This window comes from Apostichopus japonicus, chromosome 19, assembly GCF_037975245.1.
Source record: "Apostichopus japonicus isolate 1M-3 chromosome 19, ASM3797524v1, whole genome shotgun sequence".
In the NCBI taxonomy this organism is placed as follows: domain Eukaryota; kingdom Metazoa; phylum Echinodermata; class Holothuroidea; order Aspidochirotida; family Stichopodidae; genus Apostichopus; species Apostichopus japonicus.
In genome coordinates this window covers 17,692,546-17,720,526 of record NC_092579.1, presented here as the reverse complement: position 1 = coordinate 17,720,526, position 27,981 = coordinate 17,692,546, and the positions used below count along the sequence as shown (strand labels likewise).

Below are 27,981 nucleotides of genomic sequence, written 5' to 3'. Positions count from 1 at the left end.
ATAAATTAGAGCAAAATGCCTAAAACTTATAATTCTAGTTGAAGAGGAATTTGAGGGGCCAAAACGGTCCCAGAAAAGAGACAAGACCCTCATCTTTCACGTGGTATTAGTCGACTTTCAAAACTTATTTCTTCACCAATAGTGCACTAAAATGAACATTTTACCACTTTTTCAAATTCTAAAACAAAAATAAAGCCTTAAAAAGTATGCATTTGTATTCTAAATTATACTATTCGAGTTTTGAAGGAATTTTAAGGAAGTAGTACCAGAAGGCCGGGCCCTCCTCTTTCATGTGGTATAATAGTCCACTATCGGTAACAAAACTTCTAACGCCATGTATTTAGAAAAATCTGTTCCAATCATATATAGTTTCACATTATGTGGAATGACATACAGTTATCATATTTTATGTATTTTTAACCGCTTAACAGCATGTAAATTAATCCGTGGTCAATCGTGCGCAAAGCTAAATATTACACAGCTGCGGTTATGTCTGTCCTTATGGCTTCTGTGTTATTGTCTGCGGCTGTAAGTGGCTGTGCTCTTAATGATTGCTAGCTTCAAACCGGTGTTTCCTTCGTAATTTAACCTAACCAAATTGGTGATAATTACTTCTGCTAGGCTAGCATTTTCTATCCGAAAAGTTGAAAAAGCAAATACAGTCCAAAATCGAAGTTGACAAGTGCGACATCGCAACCCAGGAAACCACAACGTCAAGGGAACTGATGAAAGATGAGTGAAAAACCTGAGAATGCACCTGAACGTAAGTTAGCGTATGTCATAAGCCTTGCTTCTTATTTGACATTAAAATAATTTTTGCGATTTGACTAATAGAATCGCTAGTCGAGTCATGGTCTTACTTAATGTATTAGATCTGCGAAAGATTCTTCACACGGTGTGATGCAACAATTGTTACTGATAGGGATAGACCGAGGCTAGTGAGTAAGTCATATCTGCAGATTCTGTTAGAAGAACTGAACCTGTTTCCTGAATTGGAAAGCAAATGTCACTCAATTATATGGAGAAAAAATAAGATTGATTGTCACACTGACTAATGTTACCCTGGTCCATAAATATGCTTCCCATAAATCCTCCTACTTATTTTACGGAGTCATAGGCTGGCTAGACTGATGTTACTAGGCTGGCTGGTATACGATTACATGGTTTAAAACATAAAAACCCCAAAATAAAAAGCATTTATTGCTTCAGCTAGTTTGCTCAGTAATTTTTATACAAGTGTAAACCAAGAAGTAGAATTCTTCACACTTAAGCTCTAAGTTATACTGTAGTTATACCTTTGCAACTGGATTATTCTACAGAGTAGGCCTACCTTCCTAATCCTAATGAAGGTTTCTCTTGGGAGTCTTGTTCTAGTTACAGAGAGTCTTATCATACTGAGTCTTGTTAGCAAGCGTTATTTGACAGATTCAGAAACTCATGAATGCGTTTGTTTAAACAATATTTCTGTAGATCTTTTGGTAGAAATTGAGCCGGAAGATGAGATGTTCTTGGTTATTGTACATCAGATTTACACATTGAATTAATGAATTTGTTCCATTCATAAAAGATTGTCCAGGAACTGAGAGTGAAGATGCTGGTAAATCGTCAGCATGCCAAGGATGTCCAAACCAAAATATCTGCTCCAGTGCAAAACCAAAAGGTCCAGATCCAGGTATGATATGATTAAAATATTTGAAAGGTTAACTGTTGTACTGGGCCAAAGGGTATGCACCCCTTACCAACGAAATGTTAAATTAAGTTAAAAAGCATATTATCCGTTTCCTTAGCAGTGTATGCATTCCATGGGGAATGCTCAAAATATCTTATATTTCAGATGCAAATGAAATGACCATTCTTAAGAAAAAATTTCATTATTCTTCAGTCTAGCCAAAAGTACTACTTACTCATAAAATTTTAGGCAATTAGCTTTATCTATGTTCTGTTGCCATAAATGAGACTTTCATAATTAGATCATAACCTGGTAAGAAAGTATTTCTATAACATTAACAAACACAAAAAAAAAACAAAAGGTGTTGGAACGATAAAGTCAAATAACATTTAAAATATGTTAGTGTTTGCACGGGGTATCTCGGTACCCGCCGGACGCAATACTACCCGGTTCCTAATTTATTACCTGAATGCCCTAAACAACTTTAAAATACTAATTATACACTCAATACAGTCCTCACAGATTACAGTAGAATTATCAAAACATGCTTCTGGCAATTTTTGAGATGACTGTCGTTTTGTTGAATATTTCGACAACTTCATGTTTTGCCTGGGATACTTCTAAAGTGATGTTGAAGGTTTAATGCTATTACCTGGGATACTTTGAAAGTGATGTTTATGACTTAATGCCCTTAGAATTATCATAAATTTCATTTAACTCAATTCATAATTTTGGGGGGGGGGTGAAAACTACTTTTCCCAATTAAGTAAGAAAAAGACATCAATTATGAAGTTGCTTCAAGGGAAGCTTTCTATTTTATCAGTTTTTCTGTGACATAAATAATTGATCGAAACAGGTACTTCTTTTATTATGGTTCCTATCCTTTTGTTATAACTTATTTTGCAGATTTGGCAGTAATACAAGAAAGATTGTCATCTGTGAAACATAAAATTCTAGTCCTCTCTGGAAAAGGAGGAGTTGGAAAAAGTACTGTCACATCAATGCTTGCCAGGGGTCTTGCACTTGATGATAATCTCCAGGTGATGTTATATACATACTCTGTATGTTAAATAAGTGTCAAGAATGTAAACAAGAAAGGACATGGGGGAAAAAAACTCAAATTATTTTAAGGAATTGTAAGGAATTATGTAAATGTAAATTGCAAACATGAATATTCATATTATTATTTTGCACATAATGGAATTTGAAATCTCAAAGCTAGTATATGTGCAGAACACAACATCACTTTTAATCCCTGGTTGTCCGTTGGGGAAAGATTACTAATCTTTTCTCAATTTCTGTGAAAGGTGGTTCAGTCTACAACAATTCTTAAAAGCTGTAACCATCCGTACTGTATATTTATGATTTAGTATTCATTAAATATCACATTCAAGCTGCCACTAGATCAAATTTTCTAGCTAATAATGTTCCCTTCAGATTTGAGTCCCATACTGTAGACATGTCTGTAGTCTTAAAATTGTTTACTCTTATTGACATTATAAATATTAAATATATAATCTGAAAAGTTATTTGCATATTGGCATATTTTGAATGGTGTTTGAATGGTGCTTAAATAGTTTCTCTATCTTAAATATTCTCTTTTGATTGACATCCAAATATTTATAGTTTGTACATTTTTGTTATTAGGTGGGTATTCTTGATGTCGACATCTGTGGACCATCAATACCCAGAGTAATGGGGCTAGAGGGGGAACAAGTCCATCAAAGTGGATCTGGTTGGTCTCCAGTGGTATGTCAACTTTCTTCTTTGATGTTTGTTCTCTGTTTTTTATTTGGCACATCTTCTATGCTTGCATAGCAAAATGCTAGGGCAAACTGCTACACAAATGCAAAGAATAGATGTATAACAGCTTTTGTGACATGTCCCATAACCATATAACCATACTAAAGAACCATCAAAACCGCTACATACAGAATGTGAACACTAAAGTTTATTCTCTGACATGTACAATTATTTCAAGGCTCACACTTCTGTTAATCCTTTTATTTGTATAAATTTACCCTCTCATGCTCTGCATGATTATATTAACTTCTGTCCCTCACACAGCCTTGATTTATCTATTCATAACCAACGTGGGGGTTTCCCCTTAACTTTATTCAAACAAATTTCAGTGAGATCAGTTTGAGGAAATCTGTGTCCTTTTTAATCGGATGATGTGCTCATCGGCGATGCGAATGTTAGATTTGCTGCTAACATTTGCTCCTGTTGTTCTCTTTTCTCTTAGTATGTCGAAGATAACCTTGGAGTGATGTCGGCAGGCTTTCTGTTGAGTAGTCCCGATGATGCAATAATATGGAGAGGACCGAAGAAAAATGGTGAGAATTGTCTCTCATTTCACATCCATTGTAGAATAGGAAAGGCTATCTAAAGATACTTAATCCTATTTTTGGACTGCTGGTTTGAAATGACCTTTTACTTGGACGGTTCTAACCCACAGGAAAGAAATTTTGAAAACTTGCGAAAAGTAATTTTAGTATGCTTAAAGGACATCAGCACTATAATTCAACTTTCCTTATAGTTTTCAATATTAATCACCTGGATATTCTGATTCTGAACCTCCAAATTGCTCGCAGGTATTCAAGAATTGTAAATTTAGTTAAATATTTCTGGGATGGAGTATAGTTTGATGGTGAAAAGTCTGAAAAGTCGACTGTTTGTTGAAAGATCTACCATTTTTGGACTACTCTAGCATATATTGGAACTGATGGTAATGACATTGAATGTTGTTTGACATTTCTTCAGGTCTGATTAAACAATTCCTGAGAGATGTTGACTGGGAAGATACCAACTACTTGGTGATTGACACTCCTCCAGGTACATCAGATGAACACCTCTCCGTGGTGCAGTATCTACAGAATGCCGTTATTGATGGTGCTGTCATTGTGACCACTCCTCAGGTAAAGAATATGCTAGTTTATGGGTACAAGTAAAGTATTAAATGACACATTCAGCTCAGTTTTGATATTTTGATGGTAGCATTCATAGAATAGAATTTTAATTAATGATCAGTTTGGCATGTGTATAATGAAAAGTCAACAAAATATCTCTTTAATATTAATTCCATCAAACTCAGTAATATCCAACAAGGCTAAATTATACATGCTTAGCAGTTGATTACTCAGCAGTTTGCATTTATAATATTTAAGGAAACCTCCTCAATGTCTGGTAATATGTTGGAGACTCAAGAACATCCAGAAACATATTTTTGATATTTTTAAACAATTTTCAACATGCCAACATGTGGTTCGATCATTGATCATATTTAATGGGTTTTACAAATATGCATGAATGCCGTAAAAACTAAACTTATGCAAGCACAACAGTGGATCATGTATAGAGAGTAGGCAGTGGCGGAGCGTCCATACAGTCAGGGGGGCGGATGCCCCCCCTGACGGACTCAAATGGACTGCTGGCGCCCTTTTCAGCTGTTTACTACTTTTTACTTATTCGCGATTATTGACTTTTTAATTGCGCTCTCATCTACCTATTGACATTTGTCACATTTTGTTGGTGTAATTTTCTGACAAAATGGCGATGACACCTATTTATTCTTCGTTTATCTGCAAATTAGCAAGGCCCGGAGAGGGTCATTTCCTGCGATCTAGGGAATATCTTTACTCAAAAAATTTCTGTACCCTCCGCGCCAACCTGTGGTGGCGCTCCGCTTAGACAGTGTCGAAAGTGCCCCTACAGACCATTCTCGACCCCCCTGACCAATACCCCTAGCTCCGCCACTGAGAGTAGGTACTTGGTAAATTGACGTAGAAGGGTGCAGATTACTCACAGCTTGATGCATCTACTTCGGAAAGCGATCTCATTACAGGGAGATGTACAATTATCTAAAACTTACCGATGTGAACCGCAGTGTGAAAGGAGATGGATGTTTGAAATGTAGTGGATCTTCTTCAATCTCAATCCTTGCTCTCATAGGAAGTCTCTTTGATGGACGTGAGGAAGGAAATCAATTTTTGCAAGAAGGTGAAGCTACCGATCATCGGTGTAATCGAAAACATGAGTGGTTTCATCTGTCCTAGTTGTAAGGTACGTCTGGGCAAAGGTAGATTGTTTGACAAAACAGTGTGATACTGTACATCCCTTTTTAAGTATTCAGGAGAGTGAACAGTTTTGCTCTGCTCTGTGCATGGTTATAAGCAGGGGTAACTCTTTATTTCACAAGTAAAGTGGCCCGAACATTTTTGTATATAAATTTTCCCCCATAGAGAGAGTACAGTGACGTGAGTCTCAGCTCAATTTAAGATGATGGGTAATAACTCGACTTGACTTTAATATGAAGTATTGAAGTGACTTGTTACAAATCTGACTCTTTGACACTCATGCTGCCTATAACATGTCATTGCTAGTATTTACACCTTGTTTATTGTCCACTGTGTGGTGTGATGTGCATTATAGTTGACTACTCTGTCAGTACTGCTCACAAGAAACTTGGACTAACTTTAATGTTGTGATAACATCATAACAATGTACATTATCACCAGGTGCCTCAATAAGTTTACTTAAATAATTGCAAAGCATTTCTGATATTATTATACCCCACATAGCCTACCTGGTTGCAAAAAAAAAGGGCTGTAAAAGCAGAGTGGGAGTCCCAGAAAAAATTGCAGGGTTGGTTGGGGTGGGTGAGGCAGGGGAGAGGAGAGGAAGAGATAGTAATGTTATTACACACAAGATGGCAAGTCGGCAAGATTACTAATTTCTCATAATTGGCCTTCTCTTCATTCTTAGAATGAATCACAGATCTTCCCCCCAACTACTGGAGGGGCAGAGAAAATGGCTGAGGATATGAAAGTGCCATTCCTTGGGAAACTGCCTCTGGACCCCAGAATAGGTGAGTAGAGGTAACCATCTACTAGTGCCACATCGATGAACGTTAGGAAGTTGGTTCTTGCTTGATGTGTTTCAACTGGAAGCATATGACATTTGAATGACATGGTTTTGCAAGTGAAAAGTGAGAAAGTCTTGCAAAGGAAACGCCAATGCACTTCCAGAGGGAGAAACTTTGCTAGATATGTATTGTGTACTTCCTGTTGGCTAGCTACTGCCCACATGATTTCATTCAACATGACTTGATATTTTGTGAAAGTATCTGGTAACAACAGATTGAATGCCATTATGTCATTTGAGCAAAAACGTTTTTTTTTCTTTTAAAGTGTTGAAGCCATTTATCTGCAGAGGTGAATAATATTCTCCAAAATTTGCATTTTGATGAAATTCTATAAAGATAACATTGATAGCTTAGTAAACATTCCCAAATTTCATAAATCAGCAAGAATCTCTCATAATAAAGTCAAGCTGTTGAAGACATCTGACCATCAACTGTTGTTAACTCCATGGAATAATAATGGAGGGTCTAGTTAGTCAAAAAAAAAGGTTACATCCAATGAACCATATCTTGAGATGAGGAACAACAGTATGAACTATTTTCCTCTCTAAGATAATTTATAAGTTATCTGCCATCATAGTATGCCCCTTCAAATATTGCTTACATAAAAATGTTCTCCAGAGTAAATAGTATGGGGTTCTAGGTCATTTAATACCAATAACTAACACTATCAAATTGGTCAATCTTTTTTCCCCCTCTTCAATAGGAAAATGTTGCGATGAAGGAACGTCTTTTTTCGAAGAATTTCCGGACTCCCCTGCAGTTACATCATATCAACAAATTATTAAGGGTAAGTATATTTATACACACATACGATAGAGACAGGCGCAAAGAGATATAGAAAACAGATCATGGAAAGGTTTCCCCAAATAGATTCTTTCACCATACATATAGTTCTTATACACATAAAAAATTCTTAACAATATTACCAGTACTTGAATGTAATCAGCTTCAAGGCTAGTTATAAATTGGGATCATTTTCAGCAACTTGGCAGTGTGCTGACATTGCAGATTTTGTTTAAAATTAGATGGATGGCAAATTCTGAGTTGTGAATGTTACGTAAGATGGAAACCTCTTGGGTTATCTTGATAACTTCATTAAAAAAAAATGTTTCAAATGGATTCAATATTTTTCTGACGGCTGATTTCACAAAAATTTGTCTAGAAGTATGACAAAGTCTTCACTGGTTATCACAATAACAAGTACAGAACACATGCAAGCTTACAACAGATTTGTGTGCCTAAAAATGGCTCAGATTTAACAATAGAACAGCACCGAGCTACTGTGATCAACTTGCTGTGATTTTCTGATGAAAAATATGATTGTTGTATCATTTCCATGCTAAAGATTTACAATCATTAGCTGAGTAATGAGAAATTCATGTCTGGATGTCAGTTTAACAGGAATTTCTGCACTGCACATATGAAATAGAGATCAGCTACAAAGGTGGGAGGAAAAAAATAAGAAAGAGAAACGGCAACTTATCTGACCCTTTAAAAGATAGAGATTAAAAATCAAGCTAAGTCAACAGACAATAAACAATGTTACACAATCATACTTATAACAATAAGTGCAGTAAAAGTAGAAATTATTGGAATGCTATCAAATTCATTAGAAAAACAAAATACAAAGATTACCGATAACAAGAGCAGTAAAAAAAAAAAAAACTTGTGAAGGATTTGACTGAACTAATTTATAAAAGACTAGAAAATTGACCCTTCCCCTCTTGGTTACTAACGTGTAGTTCCTTCTTTCAAAACTTTTTCTCCAACTATTAAGAGACTACTTCCATTCCTGTGGTATAAATAAACACATGAAGTTTTTCCCCAAGCAGAGAATTATTTTGCAGAATGTTTTATTGAGAACTCTTGATTGGTGCACTATATATATATATTAGGTACCCTTGACTGGTACCCTATTATCTGTCCTTGGATGAGTACCAAGCAGGTGATTACGTGGTCAGTTATCTCGACAACTGCCAATAGCCTGTGATAGTTTAATGTAGCTTTTCTTGAAAAATAAATGTATCAGGCTGTGATAAATTGACCAATGTGTTAGTACATCCCTGTAGTGAGGATAGATTGTGAGTGTTTTACCAAGTGAGTGGTCACTATATATGACCCTGGTATGAAAAGCATGTACATATAGCACCACCAAGAGAGACACCCATCACTTCTCAGTAATAGAAAATTGCACTTAAAATACCATGTTGTCATGGTGACTTTCCATGCTAACATTATGTAAATATATTAACATTTTAGGTTACTGTAGGCTTCTACCTTCTGTCAGGCTTATTGTTGAATTCAACAATTATTGTGTCACTAGTACACAGTTGATTAATATCAAATTAGTGAATAAACTGAAGACACAAGAAGAAAATGGCATTAATACTTAATATCTGTACAATGTTAGATTTAAACAAAACTGGAAATCATAACTGTAGTTGACACTTCTAACTTAAATATGATAAGCACAGTACAATCTGTGGAAGACTAGTACCTATTCTGTATTTAAATTTTTTTCCTTTTAACTTTTTTTTAAACTTTCTTTTTAAACATTCCTGACAACTTACTGTTTGGAAATCAAACCAAAGATCTCCAAATCAAACCAAACCAAACCAAACCAAACCAAAGATTACATATGTACTTGACGTTCAATCCACTTTTATCAAATCATTCTTCACTTCAACTATATTCAAGCGATATTCCAGTGGCTGAAGTTGATTGCTTAACAAAATGGCTCAAATTGTGATTAATTTTAAGGCAAACCACATCCACATTTTACAAATTTTTGGATATTTTGTAAATGCATGTGGCAAAAGCAGAATGAATGATGTCATCATGGCACTTCAGCTGAAACTGTCTTTATTTTTATTATTCCAAATGTATCAGGTTAATATCAACAAGAGTATTATAATAACAGCATAGGTAAAGCTTATGAATAGCATTTGTCCAGATGACAACACAGAGCTTCAACTTTGCACATACAGAATGCATTCAGTGGCTGTGAATACTAACAAAGTTTATTTATGATTGTTTGCTCATTCTAGTGGTTGGGAGAGGATCACATACCTCACCTCTCATAGGTTTCCATGCAACCCTCATCCCCCCCCCCCCCCCCTTGTGATCCAACATCCTGCAGTAGTTGAAGGTTTACCCAGTCAGGTTACATTTAAAAAACCATCTTTGAGTTAGGGACAAGATAATGACACAGGGATTTCAACTAAGTGTGGAAGATTTTTCGCATCAATATTTTTCAACTTGTTTTGTCTCCAGAATATCCCTATAAGAAGTTTTTGAAGGATGCTTATGCAATCTTTATATTTGTTTCCGTGGTTCCCCATTGTTTTTTTGTTTTTTTTAGATAAAAGGTCTCACTCTTTTAATTTATTGAATTTTGGCTGAAATAAATATGAAACAAAAAAAGCAGAAATATATCATTTTGTAATAATTTAATTTTTTTAATGAAGACATCTATAACCAAGTCTATAAATGAATCGTGTACAATAGCAGACGGAAATAAACCAACTCTGCGAATCATATCTTGACAAGGGCAAGCAATTATGGTATTATGATTCATATCTCAGTCGGTATGGTTAATGAAAACAGATTTTAGTTCCCCTTCGGACTCCGTGTAATCGTGACTCATAGTACTATCGTGATCATGCAGGAAGTAGGTTACTTTACGACAATGGAAGAAGAAGAAGAGCGCCATCCATCATTGATCTCAGGACATTAGAATGTCTTTAACATCAGAGTAGTTGTCAGGTCAGCACTGAAAATGAAAAGAAAGAAAAGTTGCACATTTGGTGGATGGAAGGACCAACTTAATGTCTTTGATACAAGTTAGGTAACCTTCCCTGTTCTTCTAGTTTAATGATGGCTTCTAAAAACTCCTTTCTTATATGTTGGATCTGGTTTTGCCTGGTTCTTAAAGTAAGTAGCAATGCCTTTCTCATTGTTCAAAGAGACAAGAATTTTGAAAGATTTTTGCCAAACCCTGGTTATACTGTACCCGACCAACATCTAACACCAGTCAGCAACATATTGCACTACCAATCCCCCCCCTTCCTCAAACTGGATAGTTTCTTTTGAGAGCACTGTAGATTGGCTTACACTGTGATAAACATAAGTAATCATAAGTTCACAACAATGTTTAGCCATCCCACCTCTATTTTTAACTTGCCGTGACGAACCAATTTTTGACGTTTCAAAGACTTTCTCTGGAATGATAAACAATATTCAAGTGTATCCCTACATAGTACTTATAGTTCAACCCTAGATCAAAATGTGATCATTCTGACGTCCATTTTCAAGATAACTTAATAACTGATGACCACAATTTACTGAGTTTATTTCATTCATTCCACTTTGGACAGGTATAAGGAGATACTGTAATGAAGATGATCACATGGACACCAGTTAGCAGTCTCTCGTCATCAGAGAGAAATACTTGATACAGAGAGCAACGGAAGGAGACTGGACCTGACTGGTTTGCATCTCAGAGTAACACCTCTACAATCCCTAGTTGGCATTACACTCACATTGAAGGATATTTTATATATATATAGATATATATGTAGAACTCCACAATTCCAAGATCAGAAATTATTCCAATGGTTACATGACAAGCTAAAGAGAGGATAACGAGAGGATACTGTGAGGAGCAGTTCTTTACACTTCATACCTCCTGGAATCATTTACATGCAAAGTTTCTCTGTTCTGGTATTGAAAAAGGAATCACAAATGAACAACAGATGTTTATACAATTTAGCCACATCAAAGCAATTACTTTACTTCAAAGAATTTCTAATCCAGAAAGTTTGTTGGCTATGGAAAGATGCAGCATCTATTTCACATTTAGAACTGAAGTACTGTCATTGTGTTCCATTGTCTTAGATACTGTACATGAATAGAATATATATGTATATATGAACATTTGGCACCATGTTACTGAGAGGATGGCTTAACAAGTTCTCTTCAAAGAAATCATATTGCATACTAACCCAAGGAACATCCACGTCAGTCTATCCTGTACCTTGCGATTGATTGGCTGTTGAATTTACAGCCTGTGAAAGAAAGAAAAAATTACCACAAATTAACAGGTTGACAATAGTAGCTTAGTTGTCATTTATTAGTATTAGTAAAAATTGTTAATGTGTGCCAATACCAGAATGTCCTTTGACATTTAATCAAGCATATGCCATGAGTGGTCTTCTTATCTGACTATTTGTGTTCATGGGATATTTGTAGACTGCACTAGACATAAGGAACTTTGAGATGAGAGGGTTATGAATCCTGTAAAAAAAAAGTTTGTCTTGTATTTTGTAGCCTAGCTTCATCTTGGTTTTCACTGAAATTATTCATATTAATTCAGGCATGCTTCTTATACATCTCATAATACAACTGAGAATAGAGTTCAATAAAATCACCCGTGTTGAATGTCGACTGGCAGTGCTGCACTATTTATATACGTAGTAACTTGTTAAGGAAACAACTTTTATGAATGTTAACACCGGGATTAATTTATCGCATCGCAAGTCCAAAGATGTAGAGCACTTCTTTACACAGGAACCATGCTAGTATTTTATTAGAGATTAACTCCAGGGCCTTCAAAACTGCTACTCAAAATTTGAACACTAAATTATTCCCTGTAGCAGAAAGATTCTAGTGCACATCAGGACCGTTGACTTATATCATCTGAGTAAGTTTAGTCCTAATGACACACCTAATTATTCCTGGGGAGTTGACATTTCTCGTATTGTAAAAAAAAAATTATCAAAAGAGATTTACAATTCTTTAAATAGTAACTGTTGTTTTTATTTTTCTTTAACATCTACAGTATCTTTACCAACATAAGGAAAATTATGTGAGGCAAACTAAAAGCAGTTTTTTTTTGTGTGGAAAACCTGAAGTACTGTGGCTGAAACAGGTACAAATATATATGACTCTTCTTTCTACGTCACTTTTCATGCTTTCTTATTTCTTTTTCTTTTCCTCAAACGCTTAATACAGAGTTATGTAGTTGACAGTTCAGCAGCAGGTTCAACCACGGTTTTTGAGTCTCTCATATTTCAATCTGTTTATAATGAGTATGCATGAATGTTATTTATTCACTGGCATATCAAAGATACTGTTCAACTGCAAAATTTAAGGTGCATAAGGGTAGGAAAGGGAATGTAATTTCATCACTTGTTTCTAACCGAGAGACAATAATTTAGATAAAATGTATAGGTGCAAGTTTTCAAAGTTCATTGCTGGGGGGGGGGGGGGGTTGCATGAAAACCTATGAGAGGTGAGGTATGTGATTCTCTCCCAACCACTAGAATGAGCAAACAATCATTGCCTCATTACTCTATAAGATCAACCATGATGCTATCCCAAAAACATTGGAAAATTAACGACAGACCGAGGCCAATGAATACATCTATAGAGATGTGTCGGGAATTTGAAGGTCTTTGATCAGTTATGATACATCATCAAACCTGGGATACAATTTCTTACCGCTGAAAACATCTGCTGACTCAGGAATTGTGTCGCGAAAGAAGAGAGCTGTTGTCTGGAGCCAATTTTGCACCGTAGATAACCATATAAATTACTTCCACCTAAACAGAGGCCCATGATGGGAATAAACTGAAAATGAATCAAAGAGATTTGTTATTAACTTAAATTTCACTTTTTTAAGCAATGACTCTTTCAAATGGTACACTGAGCAGTTTAATTTAGAAAAGATATGAACTTTAGTGATCACAGGAAGCTATGATTGCTGGAGTTTATGATTTAAAAACTGAATTTACTGCAGGATGTAGGATTCCAACTTTATCCAACAAACTACATTGTCAATAGTTTCTGTTCAAATGTGCCTTGTGGGTTCACTCATAAGGATATTAGAGTATAGAATTTTAACAAAAATGTTTCAATATTTTGAATGAACAGTCTTCCTATGTGAAATATCTACACATTTTACCAATTTTAAGCTAACAAATCACTTGAATAGTTGTTGAGAGTTAGATCACATTGTTTATACACTGTGAAATATTTTGAGAAAATGGCCAAGTCTCCCACCATTTGAGATAACCTTTTGACCCCTTGAGCTAGTTTGTGCCCTTTTGAGATAACCTGTTGAAACCTTGAAGCTCAGAGGTTGAAAACTGACAGGAGGTTAAAGTGCACGTTTAAAGCAAGAGTGTGAACTCTGATGCAGATTTCATGACGTGGATGCCAGGTATGTTTCGCTGAAGACCTAAACAGCTCCTTCACAGAACTAAGCTGAACTGAATTTGGCCAAACTATGTTCACCAAAAGAATATCACAGCACTGGAGAATTCACAGATTAATAATAGCTTTAATTTTTGTGTTACATGTTTAAAAGGTTTTCAGACTTTTGATGCCTGTTGACCTCATGTGACCCTTGACCTCTACCAATTTCAATAGGATTCTTGCACTCATCAAACTGGAATTACTAAGTGTGAAGTTCAAAAAAAGTGTACTTCTTGTGTTATCCTGTTTACAAGATTTTTAAACGTTCACCTAAATGTTGACCGCAAATGACCTTTGACCTCCACCAATTTCAATAGGGTTCTTGTACTCAACACACTGAATCTGCATACCATGTATGAAGATCAACAAAGATGCACTTTTTTTTAGTTCTCGTGTTCACAAAGTTTTCAAACATTGACCTCTGTTGACCATTAAACTTCACTGAATACAATATGCTTCTTGTATTCAATAAGACGGATCCACATGCCAAGTATGAAGTTAATCCACTATTAACTTTTTGAGTTAGTGTGTTTACAAGCAAGTGTCACATACATACACATGGAATTATTGAATTACTTACCAACCATCCAGTGGGGAATGGAAAGAATGATGGAAACATTGAAATGAACCAAATAACTGGGTTGAGGATCAGAGCTAACCAGAATATTCTTGATTCTGCATTTGTCTCTTGCAATTTGGATCCCTGAAATAAAAAAATATATATATTCCATATATATCTACGGTGGTAAATGACATAACAGCAAAATGGAGGGCACATTAATGATAGTGACTTGCAAAGGATTTCAGTGGGGGGGATGGCAAATTCTAAAATACCCCCTAATTTTTTTTTATACCAAAAGCACCTGAATAATCGCTTACCTTCTTACGGGACTCAAACACCCAGTGACTTTGGCCATCTTCATCAACGTGGTTCCACCATCTGAGTCCCACTAAAAGTCTGCCTGATATATTTTTCACAACCCAAAAGTCCATTGATAATAACAAAGTTAACAGAACAAATGAGACTATAAAGCCAATAAAGTTTCCAGCGATCACAAGGTAGAACACAATTGCCAGGACTTTAAATAGGATATGAAAGAGCGCAGCCAGTGGATACCTAGAGGATAAAAAATAGATATATTAGATATATATACCTGATATTAAAACAAACCAGAGCAATGTGTGGTGTAGTCTTTTATTTTATCTTTAACGTTGTATCTGTCTACAGTACAAAGAAGCATTCTGTGTGTAAATTGTAACATTCAAGTGTTGCATACTGTATATATATATACATATATATTCTAGTATTAACTGTTCTATGATCTGCCTAACTGAAACAGATGGAAATTCCTCTCATTGCTGTCACCAATTTTCACATGATTTCGTCTAGTTTTCCCTTCTTCTTTTTTTTTTTATTATTATTTTTTTTATTATGAAACTTTATATCCATGGAAATAAGTTTCTTAGGAAAATGACTTGACAGATTGAAACTAATGCTTTAATTATGACCTAGGTTTAATAGTCTACCTACCGGATACTCTTTTTTCTCTGCCAGTTATCCTCAGATCCAAAATCTAGGGCCACATCCTCAGTATCATCCAAGCTTGCCTGCAGAGAGAGAGAGTAGAATATAGACCTAGACTAATTAGAACTTCTAGAAGTAAAAAGATATAAATGAGACTATTCAACCCACTTTGTATACAACTTTCAGAATGTTCTATAAGTTGGGTTAGGTACTAACTTTACTTCATCCTAAACAGGCGATATTTCATTTACAAATAATTGGATGCCCAACAATCTAAGTACAGTACTTATGTCACAAATGGATTGTAAGTTGTAGATGTAAACATACAGCTTATCTGAAGCTGTTCTAAGAGCATGAGGCCAAACAGGTGGCTTAATTGAAAGCATTCAGGGAAGCAGGCACATAATAATTTAACCTTTAGGCCTACCACATCGCAAAATGCGATGCAAAGCAGTCAAGTTGCTGTGGGAGTGTTACTGTTAAGATGTATATAGGAACCATAGTATTTTTATGACATAAAATTCTGAGCCATTAAAGTGATACAAACAATTTCAACACTAAGTTATTCCATCAAGGCCATTTTACAGATTTGGGGATAGCCCTAGGCACTTGTACTTGTAATGAACAGAGCACAATACTTTTCCAGGATGTTTTTAATCCAGGGATGGTTCATAAAATCCTGGGACAGTCCCTGGAAATAGGGCCATCTGGTCTGCTAATACTGTAATAGGCTAAGTAGGCCCTAAAGGGCCAAATACTAATGATTATGATATGATGTCATTTCCAATTAGTCAACTTACCATTCTAGGTTACAAGTTGAGTCGACTCGAGTCACATCAAATTCGGCTTGGGAAGTAGCACGTAACTTACGACTTTAGCCCTAGATAGTATAGTAACATTAGAATATAAGACCAAAAATTTCCTATCCCTAGTACTAGTAGTAGTAATGTATCTCAGTCAATGTTAAAGTAAGGCTAACTTAGGCTAACGTCGTAACGTAAACGCCGGGCTAAGCTACAGCGGATGGTTCCTTTTGACCAGCATGAATAAAAATTAGAGCCAGGTTGCCACGACCGTAGAAGATAATTCAACATGCAGCAGATCTCGTGTATTCAACAATAGTGGCCCCCAAAAAAAGCAAGCCAGGTCTGAAACAGTTCCAGGTTTTCGTTGAAGGTACACGTTGTACGTATCTGTGCGTAACGTTTTAACAAAACATATAATATACAATCGGCCTTATATGTACGTACCATGACTAGGCCTAGTAAGAAGGGACATGTAGGCTAAGCACAAGATACGGTAACTGGTGTGTTGACTAACAGTCTTGGCATAGTGATTGTCACGTATCTATAAAAGTATCTTGTTCTGTGTACGACAAAAACACCACGTCGCTTAGATCCAAGATAGATATATCAGAAGGATCCTTACAGCTATTGGCCAATAATCGCTGCCAATTCTTTATCATCTTCAGAGATGTTTTGAAGAAGTAAACGATACTGCCAAAGTATCGGTAGAAACGTGGGATTTACCGATTTAGTCATTGAGAACGTCCCCGTGAAATGGTTGAGCTCAATTTCTCGAAAGGTATTTTACTCAGCCACCGAAAATTCACGGATGTTCATCTACCACAATGAGCTAAAAGACTCATTTATGAACTGTTTGATCCCTTCTCTATGTGAAAGGTCATAACTATCATATTCGGGGTGAGGAAGGGGGGGGGGGGAGTGGGGGTATTTACAACGATACCAATATGTTTTTTGCCAATTGGTGTAGTTAGTGTTGACACCACATCCAGAACGAAGAGCATTATCGATCTACCTAGGAGAATGTTGACCTTTCTTTACGACCGTTTGGGCCACTGGTAGGCTAAAAACTCAGTGAACCTATCTGCATATTTTTATAATTTTGATTTGAGTTCGTCCCTCCCTTCGTCAAAGCAGCAGGCATGGACCCAAGGGGGGGGGGGGTAGGATGTGTAAACCGCAAGTATTTACAAGCTTGTAAGCACAATATTAAACCTAATTATGTTCCTATAAGTTATTGTCTAACTATATGCGTCAGAATTAAACTTACTTGGGGTGGGGAGCGGGACAGCGTGGTATAGTTCACACGGAAGCAGGACACTTCGCCCAACAACCATTTCGCCCAACTGCCATTTCGCCCAACCTTACCATTTCGCCCAACCAGCCTGGTCATTTCGCCCAACCAGCCTGGTCATTTCGCCCAACCAGCCTGGTCATTTCGCCCAACCAGCCTGGTCATTTCGCCCAACTAGCCTGGTCATTTCGCCCAACCAGCCTGGTCATTTCGCCCAACCTTGATTAAATATGATACTTGAAAAGTAAACGTTCGGGAATTGTTAAAGTTACAGGATACGAACCGAATATTAAGGAAACTTGAGGACCGATCAGTGTGTTGGGGGTTAGGTTTGATAGTAAACGTTCGAATATTAAGGAATATTAAGGAAACTTGAAGTCCTTTTCTTTGTATAACTTTAGTAAGGAAACGTTACAGAATACGAACCGAATATTAAGGAATCTTGAGGATGGATCAGTGTTTTAGGGGTTAGGTTTGATAGGTTTGATAGTAAACGGTCGGGAATTGTTAACGTTACGGGATACGAACCGAGTATTAAGGAAACTTGAAGTCGTGGTTAAATTGATTAGGCCTACATATGTGATTACATATGTGGTTGATAAATATTATATTGATAAATATTACGGACGGGTTTTATATATATATTGTTTTTCACTTAACGTTCCGGAATTGTTAGTCAGTAGGATGGACCAGTATTTTAGGGGTTAGGTTTGATAGGTTTTATAGTAAACGGTCGGGAATTTCATTCCACACCGATTCCCCTTTGTTTGTATAATAATATAACTTCCATTGTATGCGTAAACGCCTAAAGTAGTGTAATCCTCCCATTATACCCGAAATAACTGCTCAGACTCCGATCGATATCGAGCGGACCTCACTTTATTTACCTATTACGAAGTAACCTTACCCAAAATAAATCAAATTGAACTGGTGGAATAGAAAAAGTAATATTATTCTGACTGAATATTAGTAAAAATAAGGTTGGGCGAAATGACCAACACGGTTGGGCGAAATGACCAACACGGTTGGGCGAAATGACCAACACGGTTGGGCGAACTGACCATGCTGGTTGGGCGAAATGACCAGGCTGGTTGGGCGAAATGGCAGTTGGGCGAAATGGTTGTTGGGCGAAGTGACTCGCAAGCGTTCATATAAGCGACTTTTCACTATATTCACGTGGGGCACGTCCTTTTTATTTTTGGTGCTGGAGGGGTGCAGCTGAGGTTATTATCTAAGATTTGAACAAGCATTATTTGCACAACAACCGAAATGCCCGACTTTAACAGTACGTGGAAAGAATAACAACCAATTACCGTCAAATGATCAGTTTTTATGCTATCTTTATACCGTTAAAGTTAAGCTATCGAAAATACTGAAATCATTCAACAGTAACTTTCGTTACCCGTACTATGCCTACAATCGCGAGTTCCTGCTTGCAGGAGGATCTAAAATACATAAATACATGCATACGTACAATCGAAATTTGAAGAATAAATCCAACAGTTTGAAATAAAACTGTCCAAAAATTTTTATTTTTGTATGAAAAATATCAAGCAAAATCGAAATTTGTTATAAAAGACAAAAATTCGGTATTTAGCCTCAGTGTCGAATGTTGAAATTTCATACACTACCGGTTTACTAATTAGCAAACATTTTGTTAGAAAAGATTAAAATACAAATCGCACCAGAGCAGGTTGCTGTTTATTAAATACCGAAACCTGCTGCTGTGTGAATCTATTGGATTGAGAACATGTATAGCAGTTCAATAAATGTAACTGTGATAACGTAGGCTGCTTGGGAAATAGGTGACTATTGTTTGTTCGTACTGTCCGGTTTCTCAATAGAGGTACAGCTCCCTCTATTTCGCGCCAAATTTTATACAATATGGCGCGAAATTCCACTTCGGTTTACGAAATTCACAGTACACACAATGCGCTATTAATCAAAACAGCAACAACTGCACGTAAGTGAATGGAAACTTGGTATGCAGTAGCAATCGGAGTGCAATACTGTAGAATGCCTAATGTAGCAGAAACGCTCATAAAATAGAAATTACCTCAAATTAGCAACGTTGGACTAATACTAAGCGAACATAGGTGTAATTGGAGGAAGTTTTGTTGCACGAACGGCGTTAACATTACCAGTCATATATCATCATGGCCCAGCGCTCAATCATGTAAGTTTTCTTAATATAATAAGCCTTGCCTAGGCTTACAAAGTTACATTACACTGTAGGCCTAACGTTAACATACCAAGTAACATTATTCACAGGGTAACCTACGCTAGCCTAACTTAGTTTCTAGCCTAGGCTAGTCTTGTTTTAGACATTGACGAGAGAGAGGTGCAGTCGGCCAAGTCGATTCCAAAATTCTAGCCGAATTCAGCATGGTCTTACACAGTTACACCTATGAATTATAAAATAATGAAACAAAGTATTATTTCAGCTTCCAAGTTCCAATGGTGACCTGGACCCCCCTAGGGATTTAAATGCGTTGTAGAGATATTGATTTCCTCTCTCTCATAATGTAACCTCATTTCATAGCACGAAATATTTCAAAATGCTGCAACTTTCAGGAACTTTCTCCTTGGACCCGTTTTACTTTTACTAGTAAATCCTGTTTCTGATAGATAGATAGATAGATGGTTTATTCAGCCACATGCATAAAAATACAATGGAAATTGTTCAAAACACAAGAGCTCTAAAACAGACATGAAATTGAAACGCAAAACGATGAAACACATATAAAAAGTGATATTGCATGAGTAATAAATACCGGTAGGCTATCGACAATGGTATAAAAACATTGCGATAAAAGTGACGATGTAAAAAAGTACGAATGATAAGAAATATGTACGGCAAGAACCATAAAATGTATACTTGTACGATAAACAGAGCGCTAAGTCAATAAAACAGAATTCAGAACAAATAAGACATAAGATACAGGGAGTGATAAATAAGTTAGCGACTATGATGCGCATTGAAAATCTTCACTGCAGATGGATAAAAACTGTTGGTAAAACGCTTCGAACCTCTAAAAGCTAGTAATCTATTTCCTGAGGGAAGGACATTGAAATGCACAAATGCTGGGTGGGAATGGTCTTTCATAATACAGTCTACACGCCTCAGTGCTCGCTCCTGATACAGTGAATGGAGGGACGGTAGACTAGTGCCAATTATACGCTCAGCACTCCTGATAACTGACTGAAGTTTCCCTAGATCCCTCTGACTCACACGACTAAACCAGACTAAAATGTTTGTAGTTAAAATACTCTCTATAATTGCACGATAGAAATTCACTAAAATAAAATCACTAACACCATAAGATTTAAGAGTCCGTAAAAAGAATAGTCTCTGACGTCCCTTCTTCAATATTTCATGTGAATTTTCATTCCAAGACAAATTGTCCATAATGAATGTGCCTAATAATTTAAATGTGTGCACCTGCTCCACAGCAGAACCATTTATGATCAGAGGGTCCTTTGTATTTTTGTTCCGCCTAAAGTCCACAATCAGTTCCTTGGTTTTGTTCACATTAAGAGTTAAGTTGTTATCGTGGCACCAGTTCACCAGAAGGTTTACCTCATCACGGTAGTGGCTTTCATCGTCATCTGTGATCAGGCCAGTCACTGTGGTGTCGTCTGCAAATTTGATGATCCGCGAGTTTGGGTGGACGGCTGCACAATCATGTGTGAACAGGGAGTACAGCAGTGGCGAAAGTACACACCCCTGTGGGGTGCCCGTGTTGAGAACGACAGCCGCTGAATAATTGTTACCGACCCTCACAGTCTGTTTGCGTTCCAGAAGGAAATCCAGGATCCAATTACAAATTGAAGGAGGGAATTTCAAATGTTCCAATAATTTAAAATGTAACTGTGAAGGAATAATAGTGTTAAAAGCTGAGCTATAATCGATAAAAAGTACGCGGGCGTAGGAACAATTCCTCTCCAGGTGAGCCAGGGTCCCATGTAACCATATAGAAATAGCGTCTTCAACCGATCTGTTCGTGCGATAGGCGAATTGCGAGCGATCAAAACCTTCGGGTAAAAGTGATTTGATAAAAGAAAGGATAAAACGTTCAAATGTTTTCATCGGTACAGATGTAAGCGCGACCGGTCGATAGTCGTTCAAGCCAGATACGTTGCCCTTCTTTGGGATGGGTACTATGGTGGCATCTTTGAATGACCGGGGTACTTCTGACGTGCTCAGCGACCAATTGAATATGTCAGTGTAGACGCCAGCGAGTTGTGCGGCGCATATTTTGAGCAGTTTTGGAGTGATGCCATCGGGTCCTGGTGCTTTCCGTTCGTTGAGTCGTTTGAAATTGTTCCTCACCGAGGTCACATCGATGACAAATGGCGCGGTGACATCTGTGTTGTTGGCTGGAGATGGTTGGCTGTTATTATCTTTGTCAAACCGCGTATAAAATTCGTTCAGCTTGTCTGGCAGCTCTGCGTCATCACTATCCGCTGACCTCTTCACCCCTTTGTAGTTGGTAATCTCCCCGATGTTCGCCCATGCTTCTCTCGGGTTTACAGTATCAAACTTTTCCTCAATCAGTTCCTTTTGTGCTCTTTTCGCGTTCCTAATGGCTCTCCTGAGGTCAGACTTGGCGAGGTGGTATCTATCTGGATCAGTGGTCTTAGTCCGATAAGCTTCATCCTTGGCCTTTATTTTTGCTTTGACAGCTTTGTCACACCACGGTTTGTTGTTTGGGTATTGTGTGACAGTCTTAGTTGGTATACAAATGTCCTGGCAGAACTTGATGTACGCAGTCACCGTATTTGTGAATGAATGCAAATCATTATCCTCTTGGAACAAATCCCAATTCGTGTCATCAAAACAATCCTGTAGTTTATCGATCGCTTCCCGAGTCCATACTTTGACCGTTCTTTTCACTGGCTTCGTTATCTTCAACTCTTGTTTGTAAATAGGGATAAGTAGCACTGTGTTGTGATCAGAGTTACCGATACCAGCTCGCGGGACTGACTTGTATACATTCTTTACTTTACAGTAACAGTGATCTAGGATGTTGTTGCCGCGAGTGGGACATGTCACATGCTGCTTCAATTCGGGCATTGAGTTCCTCAGATTAGCGTGATTAAAATCCCCCACAACAATAGACAACGTGTTTGGGTCGGAGTTCTCACAATTGGAAATCATCCCTCGCAGGCTTTCTGTTGCTATGGTTGCATCGGCGCGAGGATGTATGTAAACCGCTATCAGAGTCACTGATGAAAACTCACGGGGGATGTAGAACGGCCTACACTTGATCATGATATGTTCCATATCCGGGGTGGTTCCTTGGGAAATTATCCTTACGTCCTTACACCAATTATTGTTGATGAGGAAGCAAACTCCACCGCCCTGAGACTTCCCCGTAATCTGTCGATCCCGATCATGTCGATAGATTGTGAACCCCGGTGGTTGCAATATACAGTCAGGGTGATCTGTGGTGAGCCAGGTTTCAGTTAAACAAAACACATTGCAGTCGGCATAATCACGGAAGTTTGCGATTCTCGAAAATAACTCACCCGTCTTGTTGAAAAGTCTCTGCACGTTCACTAAGATAATACTAGGTACTGGAGTGTTCTGATGTCTGCGACGAAGTTTTACTAGTTTGCCACCTCTCCTGCCCCGCTTACGTGTAGGCCTAACGTTAGGCTTAGGCTCATTCCAAGGGGCATCGGTTGGCCAGTCCACAGAAAATTGACTTTCGTTGAGTCCGAAACCGTCGGGTTGCGAGAAAGGATCCTGGCGTAGTCGTAATAAATCCTCTCTGGAATATTGCAGGAAAGTGGACGATACAGATGAAATGACGACATGAAATAACATTAAAAACAGGAGAGCTCTAGTGACCGTGTCGCTCTTGATCAGCGCCATCATTCTATCGCCATCATTCCGTGATATATGTAAATATGCTGCAGCCTCTGGGGACTTTGTCCTTTCCCCTGAACTCTGCTCTAGTAATAACAGTTAATATTAATAACTGTTATTAGCACACTAAAAAGGAAAAGTTGTATGTATTGAAGTCGGTCTCAACAAAGCTAGTTGGTCCCATAGTTGTTCTAACTTACATCCTGAAGGAAAAGAGGTGAATTTGTGCCCTGTTAGGTTGCCCCCCACCCAATGGTAACTCCCCTGAACTTAGGCTTAAGTTTGAGACTGCCATGGACTGAAAACCTCCCTAGAAAAGTTAAAGCATTGATCAAAAAAGCTCTCAGTATTGAAATTTTGAAGAAAGTGAGTACTGTAGATCATGGGTCTGTTATAAATGGCGTAGCCTATATCAAAGACCAGCCGGGGTTACCAGACTTGCCAAGACTGAAACGATGTTTGGCCAAATCTGCTGAAGTTGGCACAAACAATGTGTTATATTGAGAAATGACAATTCTCCCTTTCAAAACCTGACATCAACTTGGCCAAATGTGTTGCATAATTTAGCTGGTGAAAATTTTTCATGCAGAAATCTATTGCAAGTGTACACAGAGGTTGCTATTATACTAATGTTGTTATTTATTAAGACTTTTCTTTTGCATGAAGATTAAACTTTTAATCCTAAACCACATTTGCAATCATTTGACATCCACCACAGTATTTAAATCCATTTCTGTTGAAAATCTCCTAGCTAGCCTGGTTGACGATACTGCAAATTTCTTGCTGCAACAAAATTTCAGTGTCTTACTCCGACTGTACACTAGAGATGGCTGGCCTTCAGGCTTTCTGCAATGACACTGTGGATAAGACTAACGTTAGTTAAAAAATCGTATTAACGAAGTAAACTATTCATAACGCTCGGTATTCTGTCAATGAGCAGAACTAGAGTATATATTTCTCATACATGTTTATGTCTCCTTTTTCTAACAGGTCTTTCTTCGGCCCGAGGCAGAAAGCTGCCCAAGAAAAAGAAAAGGCTGTCGAAAATAGGTAAAGCACATTTAGTCATCACTTGCAAGTGAGATCTTATCAAGTGGCCATGCTCGTACTGTACAGAATGCAATATTTTCATATTGATTTGAACATACATTTATATGCTATGTGTCCAAATATTCCTGATAACAAGTAAACAGCACTTGTACATGACTTGATCTGGCTTATTTGCATATTCTTCAGATGAGAATGTGATGGTACAAACTACTCAGAGTCTGCTGCTCTTATTTCAATTTCTGTCTTTCTGTGCCAACCACTTCTTCCTCACCAACAACCTTTTTTCCCTTTTTTTCCCTCTTTTCCCTTTTTATGTTAAATATTTCTGATAACAAGTAAACAGTGTACATGGCTGAGCCCTTTCCTCAATCGTCGATCTAATGCATTTATCGTTTATCGATGCTTTTGATATTCACCAATTCTTTCATTTATCATATTTAATTACTTTCAGTGACAAGGTGGAAAGATCCCCTTTGAAGCCTATTAATGGAGGCTCAGGGAAAGATGAGGATGAAACACCAAAGAAGAAGATGAGGAGACTGCTGGACAGTGACGATGAGGAAGATGAAACCGTCAAAGCTAACAGTGTGAGCATTGTAGCCTTATAGGCACCATTTTGAGGGGGGAGGGGGGGGTAATCACAATGGACATGTTTAGTAATAGATCGAAGGATCATTGTGTACACACACTGGTTATAATGCCTGACATCCACATGATAGCAGATAGTCTGGTACTTCCAGATTTGAAAAATGAGGTGAGAGGTTGCAGTCCGACTTGGTTGAAGTTTTTAATAAATTAATAATAAATAAACTGATTAATTCTAGAGTAATGGACTGATTAGTATGTTTGATCTTGAAAAAAGCTTAAGAGGGCACAGATTTTGGTAAGAGTGAGATGTGATAAGTTTTTCTCTAAGTATGTACCCCAAGTAGCTGAACACTTGCCTTTCCTGTTCTTGCAATTCTGCTGTAGGTCTACAGTAACAGTAGCATCCATATTTACACCAAACATCCAAATCCTCATGTTTCATACGGATGATGTTAGAAGTGCTTTGTGTGGAAGTCTTTGAGGTTTTCAATGATATTATTGATGTTTTGTATCCACATATTCTTCATTTCATGTCTTTATATTGTCGGGTTAAGTGCTTTAATTGGTGCTGTAGTTTCTTCCCCCCCCCCTCACTCCCCCTAGGGAATATGCCACTAGTAGTAGAGCATCACATGTCTCTAGCAGGATTGTTTGTCTTCGATGCCGGCGTTTCGTTACAGTATGTTTTCTGTTGAATGCATCTACAGGAAGAAGAGGAGTCAAAGAAGATTACATCTCCTGTGACACCGTCTCAGAGTTCTCCGTCATCTTCTAAAGAAGATAGGACTCCACCCAGCAGCGCAACCGTCTCTTCCAGTGGAGGAATCCAAAAGAGGAAAACAGGTCGGTAGATACTGGTACATTTATGATACGTACATACAAAGATATGTTTTCTCTGTTGTCACACCATTTCTTTTCAGCTCCCCTCTCACCCTCTCTTTCTCTTGGAAATATGTAAAAAATATAAGAACTATTACTCTGTCTTTGATCTGAGGCTGCAGAGCGAGGGGGGATGGGAAGGGGTTGAGTCACATGCCCCCTGTTTGTGAAAAACATCAAAAGTACTATTTTTCATAAATTAGATGTGCCACTTTTGGTTTAGTGAACAGTACCGATTTTCCAATTTTGGTGATGAAAAGAAGTGCCCTTTTAGTTCTTTAAAAAGTATTCTTTTGATGAGGAAATTAATTTCTTTTTATCACTGAATGAACACATCTTCGTCAGACTACCATATATGACCTGTGAATATTTCTTTTTGGCTAAATTGTTGCACTGAATTTTGTTCCCTGTAGCTCGTAAGCACATGAGGAAATCACCGAAACAGGCAATTAGTCCAAAGGTGGAAGAAGAAAGCAAGCCGGAAACAAAACAGACAACACCATCAGAAAAGGTGACATATTTAAAGTATCTGATTAATGTATCTGATGACATCACAAAGCATCTCATTAATGTAGCTGATGACATCACAAAGTATCTAATTAATGTATATGATGACATCACAAAGTATCTAATTAATGTATCTGATGAAATCACAAAGTATCTAATTAATATCTACAAAGTATCTAATTAATGTATCTGATGACATCACAAAGTATCTAAGTAATGTAAATGATGACATCACAAAGCATCTAATTAATGTATCTGATGAAATCACAAAGTATCTAATTAATGTAGCTGATGACATCACAAAGTATTCAAATGATTTTTTTATCCAATGTAAGTCGTCATGGTTTCCTAGTCTAACCATTCAAATTGCTCTATGATTGTCTGGAATTTTATAAGGTTTTGAAATTGGAAGGAACAGTGAAGTTGCCTCTTGCTTCAACCACTGCCAGGATTTGAACACTGTTTTCTCAAATGAGTTTTGTAACGGAGAATGAATTGATTAACAATGTTTTGTGTAATTGACAAAATTGAATTGTTATCAACTGTTGTATTTGAAGAAACTAAGGTACATGAATACTGGCAAAATATGTGTCTCAGAAGAAGTAAAAATACTTGAATGTGCTAAGATCCTCGCTAAGACATTTGTTAAAGGAGCTTACACAAAATCAGTATGGCAAAATCCTTTCACATAAAGGGTGTAAGCTTAATAAGGTCTAAATATTTCCATAAATGATACTAACCCTTCAGGGGTTTAAACTTAAGGCATAAAGAATAATACTGAGGATATATCTTTGTAATGATATGGAACATATGTATGTATATTAGATCCTCCTGCCAGCAGGAACTCAAGCCATCATTGGCTTATCAAAGCCGCAATCTGACCGAAGTCAGTCTCTTAGATTCATATTTTAATGTCCATGATTATGAATTGTCAATTGTCAACAACTCTGTAACTGGAAGACATACATTAATCTTGGAGTGACTCGAACTTGGGACCTTATGATTGAAAGGCACTGGCGTTAACCACTGAGCTAACACTCCCTTGTTGCTACGTTGCCAACACCCCCTTGTTGCTTGTTGCTATGTTGCTACTGGTTTTCAGTTTCAACAAAACGTAACTGTTGGTTTTCATTTAACTTTAACTCACAGGACAAGAAAGTCACAGAAGAGGAAGCAATTACCTCTCCAGATTCTAAGATGGAAACATCTCCAACAATAACAACAACGAAGAATCAGAAAACTAAAACACCTAAAAGCTCTGAATCTGCAAAGAAGAAGACCGGTACAGTAAACTTAAAGGCATTGAAGACTCGCCCCAAACCGCGTGCGGCCATCTGAAAAAGTTAACTTTCTGTTGCTTGCAAGTGACGTTTTGTTCGTGTCGCTACAAAATGCAGACAGCAATGAAACGTGATACCTTGTTATCTTTAGCTGGACCTGAGATGTCCATCGCTGTATCGTTTGTATACTGTGCTGTGGGTATTGACCGCAGCTGTATGTACTGACTGTACACTAGTGTCTAATTACTGACGGTAGCAAGCTGTGTGTGCTTATTTTCTGGGATCGATGGTGGTGTTTAACACTTCTGTTACACCTCATTCGAAACTAGG

The 27,981-nt window shown here is 37.4% G+C and overlaps 3 protein-coding genes across 3 annotated transcripts in view; 2 read left to right on the top strand and 1 right to left on the bottom strand.

Annotated features, from left to right (window-relative positions):
- Positions 1 to 603: 603 nt before the first annotated feature.
- On the top strand, positions 604 to 11,579 carry LOC139959399 (cytosolic Fe-S cluster assembly factor NUBP1 homolog). Its single transcript, XM_071956966.1, has 10 exons — positions 604 to 763; positions 1,568 to 1,672; positions 2,576 to 2,709; positions 3,317 to 3,418; positions 3,915 to 4,005; positions 4,433 to 4,587; positions 5,621 to 5,731; positions 6,434 to 6,536; positions 7,297 to 7,380; positions 10,970 to 11,579. Exons 1-10 carry the CDS (start codon positions 733 to 735, stop codon positions 11,014 to 11,016), a joined length of 963 nt encoding a protein of 320 aa, XP_071813067.1. The 5' UTR covers positions 604 to 732; the 3' UTR covers positions 11,017 to 11,579.
- Positions 7,445 to 16,705, bottom strand: LOC139959401 (Golgi apparatus membrane protein TVP23 homolog B-like). Its single transcript, XM_071956969.1, has 7 exons — positions 16,176 to 16,705; positions 15,382 to 15,458; positions 14,730 to 14,967; positions 14,431 to 14,553; positions 13,095 to 13,223; positions 11,597 to 11,659; positions 7,445 to 10,365 (listed from the first exon to the last, which is right to left on the bottom strand). The coding sequence occupies exons 1-6, from the start codon at positions 16,176 to 16,178 to the stop codon at positions 11,618 to 11,620; spliced, it is 612 nt and encodes a 203-aa protein (XP_071813070.1). The 5' UTR covers positions 16,179 to 16,705; the 3' UTR covers positions 7,445 to 10,365; positions 11,597 to 11,617.
- Positions 16,706 to 19,379: 2,674 nt separating this feature from the next.
- LOC139960639 (DNA ligase 1-like) overlaps positions 19,380 to 27,981 on the top strand; it is a 33,697-nt gene continuing 25,095 nt past the window's right edge. Inside the window, exons 1-6 of the mRNA XM_071959162.1 lie at positions 19,380 to 19,648; positions 24,338 to 24,397; positions 24,849 to 24,984; positions 25,693 to 25,828; positions 26,278 to 26,375; positions 27,521 to 27,653. Of these exons, the coding sequence (XP_071815263.1) occupies positions 19,629 to 19,648; positions 24,338 to 24,397; positions 24,849 to 24,984; positions 25,693 to 25,828; positions 26,278 to 26,375; positions 27,521 to 27,653 (583 nt within the window). The 5' untranslated portion in view covers positions 19,380 to 19,628. The remainder of the gene's footprint in view (positions 19,649 to 24,337; positions 24,398 to 24,848; positions 24,985 to 25,692; positions 25,829 to 26,277; positions 26,376 to 27,520; positions 27,654 to 27,981) is intronic.